The following is a 10,387-nucleotide window of genomic DNA, read 5'->3' on the forward strand; positions in this document are numbered from 1 at the left end:
TCCAGAATAGCTAAGATTACAGGTATGAGCCACCATCACTCAGCAAATTACTACTTTTCTGAGTACTCAGGAGCAATGTTGACAGTTTTGTAGGCATTATATTTGTCCTCACCTTCTTTAGGAACTCAGATTAAGAGGTGCATTTTTGAGATGTGTGCCAGTGGCTTATGCCTGTAACACTAGCTACTCAGGAGGCTGAGATCTGAGGGTCTCAGTTCAAAGCTAGCCTGGACAGGAAAGTCCATGAGACTCTTATCTCCAGTTAACCATCAGAAAACCGGAAGTAGTGCTGTGGCTCAAAGCAGTAGAATGCTAGCCTTGAGCACAAAAGCTCAAGGACAGCACCAAAGGATTCACAAATCTGAGTTCAAGCCCCACTATGGGGGGAAGAAAGAGTTTCATTTCCAGAAGAGTTGAGAGTCAAGCTCTGAGGAAATCAATGTTCTTATGATGAATGGTTGAAGGAACTAGTTCAAGAGCTTCAAAGTAAAGGCAATTAAATCGTAGCTTGTCTTCTTTCTGGTATGCTATGTAACAGCAAAAGTTTGTCAAAATCAAGGCTATAAAATTGTCTGACAAGACAGTCTTAAGGAGCATTTAGTGAAGAGAGAACTGGTTATGTCTTCGGCAGCATGGCTGTGCTTCCAATAACTGGAAGAATAGACAGTAATGAAGGCTGTGGTATTGCACTTAAAACATGTTTTCCTTGGATGTATCTAATACATAAAAAAAATTAAGCAGTTCAAATGGGCAGAAAATTCCTATTAGTAAGATGTAGTTTTACTATTATTCCTTTTGGCCACACTTTTGTGGTGAGTTTGTTGATGGTTTCCTGACTGTTTTGATGTCTCCATCCTATAATAAATCTGTTGGTCTATAGTGATGGTGGCTGCCTGGCTGAATGAAACCAGTTAGGAGAGTGGGAGGGGTTTTGAAAATTTAATTACTCACCAGTTTCTAGCTGAAGCATAACCAGGGATGCTTCAGCTTTAGTAGTGAGGACATGTGAACAGTCTGACTTTTTTTTTCTGGTGCTGGTCCTGTGGCCTGAACTCAGGGCTTGGACGCTATCTCTGAGCTTTTGTACTTAAGACTAGGACTCTACCACTTGGATCACAGAGTCACTTCTGGCTTCTTCTAGGTGGTTAATTGGAGATGAGAGTTTCATAGACTATCCTGCCTGTGCTTCTCTGAGCTATGATCCTCAGATCTCAGCCTCTTGAGTAGCTAGGATTACAGGTGTGAGCCACTAGTGGCTGGCCATCTGACTTAAGAGAATGACATAAGAGTCTGACAAGAGAATGACCCCTTGGATCTAAGACTATCCAAATCCCTTATATAAAATGGTGTGGTATTTGCATATAATCTGCACATATCTTCTTATATATTTCAAGTCATCATAGATAACTTATAATCCCTAACATAATGCACATACTTCAAATAGTTGTTAGCCCATATTGTTAGGGAATCATAACAAGGAAAAGATATGTACATGTTTGCTGCAGATGCAATGGTTCTCAAACAATTGCAGCCTGCAGTTGGTTAAATATGAAGATGCAGAAGCTGTTGTTGTTGTTGTTATTATTATTATTATTGCCAGTGCTGGGACTTGAACTCTGGGCCTGGGCACCGTCCCTTAGCGCTTCAGCTCAAGGCCATCATTCTACCACTTGAGCCATGGCACTCTTTCCAGCTTTTTCTGTTTATGTGGTACTGAGGAATTGAACCTAGGGCTTTATGCATGCAAGGCAAGCATTCTACCACTAAGCCACATTCCCAGCCTGTAATTATTATTTTAACATGATAAAGCTGCAGTTAGGCATTAGGTCACCTCACTTTATCTCTGCCCCTGTGCCTCTAACATTTCCCATTTTTATTGTTGTTATTGTTGTTGTTAATTGCTTCTCCCCCCTGGAAGGATCAGTGGGATAAGGGAGCCCAGGATGGGCTGTGGTATAGTCCTGTGCTTTTAGAGATCTCTTCTTGTCCATGGCCTTCTACTATACTTGCTCCCAGTGAAAGACAGCATTATGTTAAGAACATGGAGTTTGTAAAAGAAATTAACTAGAAATGCTTAAAGTCTCTTTTGTTTGAAAAGCACCAGTGCCCATGAATTACTAGCAATCTTATGGTGACTAGTTGGCCCAGGTATTAGGGAGGGGTGTGGCTATCAGAGTAATGTCATCTAGACAAGCCCAAAGTTGTCACTGCTCTATGTTATACTCCTGCTGCATAGGGTCATCTCTACACAGCTTACATACTTTTAGCTGATAGTAACAAACACCTCATTTCAGCCAGATTGAAAAATGAGGAAGAGGTAGCTATTGTGATAGAGTTATAGTGATGATGGCCTAGCAGCATCCTCAGGGACTCCATTTCTTTCCAGCTGTCCCTGCTGCCCTAGCTTGTGTATTCTTCGTAGTTTTCACTGGCTAAAGGATGTCTGCCTCAGTGCTTCCAGATCTAACATGGCCAGTAGAAGAAAATTTCAACTTTTAAATCTATAAAATGAGAATATGTAATGGGACTCTCATGCTATTTCTGTAGGACTTGGATATCATGATACATAGGAGGTGCTGTATTTTGGGGGGGTGAGGGAACTCTATTTTTTCTCCATTGTTCACACTTCCCTAGGGCCTTATTTTTCTTGATTCCAATCTCTATTTCTGGTGTCAGTCTCTCTTTGCAACTGTATCCTTTAGAATGGATCACATGGATTTCATTGGGAGCTTTTCAGGTTTTGTTATTTGGAGGATTTTAAGGTGCTTTTGATTCCAGAGTATCATGCCATGCAATTATGGGCAATTTGGAGGGAAGGTCTCTGGTGTCTGGGGGTACCTATTTGGGCTTCCTACATCCAGCCTGGCCTTATCAATGTGGGTTTCACACTTGGAATGAAAGCTTCCTGCTTGCTTGCTTGCTTCCTTTCTTCTTTTCTGCTTCCTGCTTTCTCTTCCTATATGTCTTTCTGCCTCAGTAAAAACAGTATCTATCTTTGCTCACCTTGGCCAGTGTCTTGTCAAGTGTTCTCCTTTCAGCTACACTAGTGGAAATCTTGCTTAGGTCCGAACTGTGCCTATTTTCTCTAAGAGACAGCTGAACTGGCATTGTTTGGCCCCATCTGGTGGGAGAGCCTTCTGCTACTCACCCCAAGGCAGCAGTGTCTGTTCCTGAGGCCCTATAGCCTTAATTAACCAATCAAAGCAGAGCTCAAAGGATGTTCTTGGCCTGCTGTTGCCAAGTTCATGTTGTTAATACATAATTTATTGACTGTTCTGTTGTGTGGGTTTTTTTTTTGTATTTGAGATGCCCATCTCCATGTTCAAATACTTCAAATCTATTTTGCAATTGGCAACTTGGGGATTAATCCCTTTTTGCCAATTTCTACAAAAATCTGAGTTGAGGTTCTAGGATGAGTGTGAATGGCTATGCTTCAGGGACATTGTAGACACAGTCCAATAAATGAAGAAAGGGAGGGTGGTACATATGTGAAAATGGAAATAGGTAAGTTGAGGGAGTGGCTAAGGTTGGGAGAGATGGGGAAGAATGATGGAAGGAGTGACACTGATCAAGATGCATTGTCCAGGGCTGGGAAGGTGGCTCAGTGGTAGAGCACTTGCCTTACATGCATGAGGCCCTAGGTTCGAGTCCTCAGCACCACATAAGCAGATAAAGCTGGGAATGGCGCTGTGGCTCAAGTGGTAGAGTGCTCACCTTGAGCTAAAGAGCTGAGGGACAGCACCCAGACCCAGAGTTCAAGCCCCATGACCAAGAAAAAAAAAAAGGTGCATTGTACAAACAAAACCAACCTGTTGGATTTTGTATACCTATGGATAATTAAAAAATAAATGCTTGATAAGAAATGTACTCATTACCTTGCCCATGTAATTGTAACCCCTCTGTACGGTGTTTTCACAATAAAAATAAAAATTAAAAACAACAACAACAACACACGAAGCAGCCTTGTGTAGAGTTAGGGCTCACAGTGTTCATTCTGAATTCCTGATTGCCTGTCAATAAAGAGGAAGAAAGTTCTGTGTGCCAAAAATAAAAAATAAAAATTAATTAATTAATTAAACAAACAAACCAACACAGTCTAAGCCTAATCCATGAGGAAAACAGCAACATGGGCTGCTTTTCCATTCACCTCTCATGATCCTAATAGTTTCCCTGTTAGTCCAGCTTCTTCATAGATGCTGCATTCATTTTCTGTATCCAAACCATTCTCACCCATCCTCTCTCTCCTTTGTATCTGTCACTACCCCTGAAAAAAATGTTGAAACATTTCCCATCCTTACAGTGTCTCTCCCCTTGATTCCTACCCCTGGATTGCTTTATTCCTACTGTGTTGGGTATCTGATCTGACACTGTTCTAGCAGTATCAAATAAAGAACATGAACTCTACTGCTGCTGAAAATTTGCAGTTCTTCTTTTAAGCTTTCTTTGGTCTTGTAGAGGGCCAGTCACTTATGCCTTCTTAAAAATTCTTTCAGAGCACAAAGGCTCAATGCCTGTCTGCATCTATCGTATAAAATACTATCAAAATGAACTCCAGGAAATGGGAACAAGAGGTTCTTTTCTGTGTTGTTTTTGTTTTGTTTTCATCTTGTTTGTTTATCTGTCTTTGGGAAGGTAAAGGAGGCACAGAAATGGAGGGACAAAGGGTGGACAAATGCAGCAGTGGTACTCACTAGACACTGAGTTGAAAATGAATTATATAACTTGTGGGTGGGGATGGGAGGGAAAAACTGGGAGAGGGAAAAAGGGAAGGAGTAACATTGTCCAAAAAGAAATGTACTCTTTATCTAACTACATAACTGTAACCCCACTGTACATCACCTTTATCATAACAATTAATTTTTAAAAATTCTTCTTTTGGAGTGAAGAATGCGGTCATAAAACTCAGTGCATATCCTATGGCTAAGAAAATTAAAGAGAGCGATTGTGTTGGGAAGGATGAGAGAAAATGATGAAAGGGCTGACATACAACTACTTAAAGATAATAAAAACATGATGAAAAATTCTCCTTTGTAGCTGGACACTGGTGACTCATGCGTGTAACCCTCATACCTATAACCCCTAGGTACTCAGGGGGCTGAGATCTAGGACCAAGGTTTGAAACCAACCCAGGCAGGAATGTCCATGAGACTCTTACTTTCAATTAACTACCAAAAAGCTGGAAGTGGAGTTGTGGCTCAAGTGGTAAAAGTGCCAGCCATGAGTGAAAGAACTAAGGGACAGAACATAGGCCTTGAGTTCAAGCCTCAGTACCAGTGCACATGCACATATAGGCACTCGATCACACACAATATTGTCCTTTACCTCTGCAGTCATGACACTTTTCCCGGCTTCTTTAGTCACCTTTGTATCCTTCTCTATGACCTGAAACGATTCAGGGTTGCTGTTGCTTTGCCAATATTGGGCTTGAACTTGGAAGTTTTGTGCTTTCTTGGCTTATTTGCTCATGACTGGTGCTATGCTACTGATTCATGCCTCTAGCTCTGCCTTTTATTTATTAATTGAATATAGTGTCTCCTAGATATTTCTGCCTAGGCTGGCTTCAAACTGTGATCGTCCAGATCTCAGCCTCCTGAGTAGCCAGGATTATAGGATTAGGCCACTAGCACCTGGTCACCTTAAATGTTTTATGTTCTTCTGTCTTGAATGCTGACCTTTACTGTAACTTTCTCCTAGCTACTGCCTTTTCTTCCTCTCTGAGCACTTCCTTAGTGGTCTTATCCACACTCTTGTTTTTGCTTACTACATTTGCATAACTGACTATCCTTTTTCTTGGCAATTATCTCTCCAGTGTGGAATTTTCCATCTGCCCTGTCCTTGTCCTGTATTGGTGCGTCCTCCTTCCTTGAGACTAGAAACAAGAGCCTTTTCTTTCTAGATTTTGTCTTCATCCTTCTATATCCTTCCATTAATCATTGGCTGTGCTTTCCTATTAGCCCCTTTCCCCTTCTTCTCTAATACTCAAAGGCCTTCATCATCATCTTTCTAGAGTACTACAATGACTACTTTTATTTTCTAACTTGAAATTTTATATTCTATAACACATTAATTGTAGAGCACATTTAATTTATAACAATCTGAGAAACTCATGGCCATTGATAGTAAACACATGCCAAGGCAATGAGTTTGCCCTGACAGAAGCAGGTGCCATCTGTGGGGTAACACAGGGGTGAGATGCTGTGGTGTTTGAATAAGTGGCATCTGTTGCTGACTTTCTGCCCTGCTGGCACCTGGAATACAGACCTAGTTTTTGTAGCTGTCCCACTTCCCTTTGAGCACATTTGTAGAATTTCAAGATTTGACTTTTACCTGCTTGAAAGGTTTGGAATACTTTACCCAAATGAATGGACATCTTCCTAAGAATCAGATCTTTACTTAAGTAAACTCTTGTGGGGGGAGGGGGTGGGAGAGAATGGAATCTAGAAGGTTATCAGGGGCCCAATCTTATAATCCTAACTACTTGGAAAATGAAGATCAAGAGATCATAGGTCATCCATCCATAGGAGGGGAAAAGAGAAAAAGGTTATGAGTCTCTATCTCAACCAATGGTTGGCTGGGTGTGGTGCCCATATGCAAGTGTTATTCCAATCAAGGGGAAAACATGATCAAAGTAACAAAACCTAAAAGTAAGCTATGAAGTCACAACTCAGAGTTACAGCCAATTTGGGACAGGATAGTTGTTCTCTTACTTCCTGTCAGCTTTTCTGAAACCCTCCATGTCCAGCATGCTGCCCTGTATCTTAAATCCTCAGACTTGGAGAAGAGCATCTTTGGTGATATTTGGGAGAAATAGAGATTCCCAACCGACGGTGCATAGCGATACATCAACTCTAGCTCTGCTGTTAACATAGGTCTTGGTAGTTTTTCACCTACCTGTGAACTTTCACCTACCTTGGCTTACCCTGAATGACAGGGACTCCCTGATCTCACACAATGCTAACTCAGCAGGTTGAACCTGAAAGTTATATTAGAAAGTTTTCAGCAAACTCTTCCATGTATTGTTCTTGCTTATTCCCTTGAATTCACTGTCTTTGGATGTGTTGGGTCCTTGATGCAAATTAATGGAGTGAATCATGAAATGAAAGGTCCAGTTTTGACAGCCCAGCATCTGTGGCTCACACCTATAATCCTAGCTCCTTGGGAGACTGAGATCTGAGGATCACGATTTGAAGCCAGCCCCCACAGGAAACTGCATGAGACTCTTATCTCCAATTAACCACCAGAAAACCAGAAGTGGTACTGTGGCTCAAAATGGTGGAGCACTAACCTCATGTAAAAAAGCTCAGATAGTGCCCAAGCCTGAGTTCAAGCCCTGTGATTGACAAAACAAACAAAAATCCAATTTTGAAATTCCAGGAACTGCCTAGTGTTGTGTTTTTTTTCTTTTCTTTTGAACTCACGTATGATTGTCTTCTTTTACAGGAGTCCAGCAGCCCGGGCCACCATATTATACCGACCCTGGAGGATTGGGTGTGAATCCAGTGGGGAATACCATGGCAATGGCTTTCCAACCCAATTCACCCCAGGGAGCCATGACCTACCCACCTCCTCCTTCCTACTGTAACACTCCCCCACCCCCGTACGAACAGGTGGTAAAGGACAAGTAGTGACACACAGTGGGGGAAGGTGGAAAGACCAGATGGGCTTTTCAAGGCCCTCCCCATCCCCATGGACATTGGCTTCCAGGAATGGCCCAAGGGCAAACTCCTCTGATATCTTCAAAGCAAGCACAGTTCCCTTTCAAGTTTTCCATGGAGGACAATATTTGAACTCACAGGGTGTCTCCTCTGTTGCTTATGTTTCTGATGTAGTCTGGCGGAATGTGACGACAGTCCTCAAGGATTGGCATTCTTAGGGTGACATGACCATACCATCATGAGAGAGGCTAGGAGGAGAGGAAAACAGAGCCTGCACATGAGGGAGAATGGATAGAGGGTGACTAACTGAGTTGAGTCCAATGGGCAGCCTAGCCTATGAACAAGCAGCTGGGCAGCAAGGAGGAGCCCACAGGGTGCCTGTCAGCTGACCTAGCCAATTCTTCTTCCCGAAGCTATTAGAGATACACAGAGGGGAATGAGCCTCTTTTGTGTCACTCATCTCCTGAAGATAAACAACCCCCTTAATATCTTCAATCTTCACTCCCATCCCAAAGATAGGCTTCCCTCTGTACAGACCAGAAAAGCTCATCTGCTTCCAGATGAAGATCAGAATCAGGACCAAGATGAACATTGCAGTTATCAGAAGATCACTAAGGAAAGTCATTGAAACTCATGGGAAATCACTCCTGGTCCCAAACAGACACTATTTGATGAGTTCTTGTTCTGACTTGGAGAAGAAAAAAAAATGCCCTCCCCCTATTTAGTGCATATATGGAAATGTATGTGTCCTGTCCTTTGAGATCAGAGGTTCTCCATGGATTTTACTGCCTAGAGGCTTCCACTGTTTTCTCCGCGGCAGCTCTGATGATGTGTTTGATAGACACTTTCATAGTAGAAGGTCACATCTGCCCAGGCATTTCCATCAGTCCTTTTGAAAGAGAGAACAAGGCCAAGATGGCACCACAGCTTTGCTGAACCAGAGCTGGTAGTAATGATTTTAGTCCCAGCAAGAGTCTACTGGGCTTCAAAGAGGAGGAGCCTGCTCAGAGAAAGAAGAAAACTGACCATTTGATCTAAACTAGAATCAAGATGTAGTTTTGAAATGCAAATCCTTGGAGTAAGAATCATAGCTCACCCATAGACTTACAAGTAATCAAGAGAGTTGTTGACAATTAGCTGGGAGTTCTATTGCTCTGTGTAGTTAGTCGCATTGATGTGTATTTAAAACCAGACTGAGACCTGATCATGTTGTGTGTACTAGGAGAAAAGCAGCATAGCCAAGATGCCTAGATTGCATGTAGTATTGTCAGGAGCAGAACTAGGAGTAGAAAGTGTTCTTTTTTTCATTTTTTTCTCTCAAGGCTAGAGCTCTACCACTTGAGCCACACCTCTACTCTAGCTTTCTGGTAGTTTATTGAAGATGAGAATCCTATGGACTTTCCTGCAGGTTTCCTACTATCGTCCTCAGATCTCAGTCTCCTGAGTAGCTAGGAATACAGGTGTGGGTCACCAGTGCTATACAGCAGGGGTCTTGTTTTTTAAATAAACTAATTCAAAGTCTTTGAGAAATTGTTACTCATTAACCTTGAGTAGCCAGACTCACTAAAGTGGGCGTGGCACCTGCCAAGGCACCAAGAAATATGGTGTCCATATTCTGCTGGGAAAGGGGTATTTATATGATGGGTGAGAAGTAGAGATAGGGTCAGGGTAGCTACATGGATTTACTTTAAGGATAGAGTTTGTGTGACCTTCCTAGGCAATTCCACGGGAAATGCAGAAGGAAACAAAACACTTGGGAACAGTTTGTGAACCCAAATGCTGCCACCTGAGTAACTCACAACTCTTCTGTGACCTCTGACCCCTGGTCCCTGCCTGCAGTACCTTCCCATGCTGTCTATATTTTAAATGAGATGATAAAGCACAATGTCTGCTGTTTACAACCAAGACAACTACATGGGTCCAAATCATTCCTCTTCTGTCTAGAGAGCCATTTGTTTTGCATTTGAGACTTCAATTTCTTCTACTTTTCTAATATAAAGAAGCACATTCAGAGCTGCCCCTGGGAATTGGATCAGGGTACAGCTGAATCAAGGGGCCCAGCATCTGAGACTAAATTTTGCCTAAGTTTTTTTTATAACAATCTTAAGAGACTCAACAATTTTATAAGCCCATGTCTGTGTAAAATAAATTATGTGTCCCGTTAATCTGGATTTGAATCTTGCCACCAAGAACACAGGCACTGCTGGTGAAAATTCTGCCTCTGGGGACATTTCCCAAATGTTCATATCTCCTTTGGGACTCCAGTTGGTCCCACCCACTTCTTTGGGCAGTTCCAGCTCCTGTGTGAAGTCCTATAGAGCCCGTGATTAGGAACAAATTTGAAGTAGATCTGTGCATGCACTTTCTTGGCAACAGCTGGCTCATGTCTCTTTTGCTCTCTTTTGATAGGGTACTGTTTCCTATGTATGCAAAATAAAAAGAAATTTGGTCATGTGTCTTGATTGTTTTGCTGGAGAATGGGAAAGGGAGTAGAGGTGAAATTCCTAGCAAGAAAGAATACTCAGTGAAACAAGTTCATGTGGGAGGTAGGCTGGAGTGGAGGATACACCCATCAGGGCAGAACTGGAAAGTAGATGTTACCCCTCAGTAATATATGGTACTTAAGGTTTACCAACATGTTTTCCAAATCAAACTAGTAGAAAAAAAGGGGGGGTCTAAGGGAAGAGGCGAGAGAGAAGCTTTAAACTCACAGCTGACACTGATGCTGTCAA

The 10,387-nt window shown here is 42.2% G+C and overlaps 1 protein-coding gene across 3 annotated transcripts in view; it reads left to right on the forward strand.

Moving 5' to 3' along the window:
- The window catches only part of Vopp1 (VOPP1 WW domain binding protein), an 86,318-nt gene extending 76,207 nt beyond the window's left edge, over window positions 1-10,111 (forward strand). For all 3 annotated transcript variants that reach the window (XM_069995957.1, XM_069995959.1, XM_069995958.1), the window contains one exon: window positions 7,441-10,111. In XM_069995957.1, the coding sequence (XP_069852058.1) occupies window positions 7,441-7,625 (185 nt within the window). In that variant the 3' untranslated portion in view covers window positions 7,626-10,111. The remainder of the gene's footprint in view (window positions 1-7,440) is intronic.
- The last annotated feature ends 276 nt before the right edge of the window (window positions 10,112-10,387 follow it).

The sequence above is a fragment of the Dipodomys merriami genome, unplaced genomic scaffold (assembly GCF_024711535.1).
Source record: "Dipodomys merriami isolate MVZ:Mamm:240054 unplaced genomic scaffold, mDipMer1.0.p SCAF_5, whole genome shotgun sequence".
In the NCBI taxonomy this organism is placed as follows: domain Eukaryota; kingdom Metazoa; phylum Chordata; class Mammalia; order Rodentia; family Heteromyidae; genus Dipodomys; species Dipodomys merriami.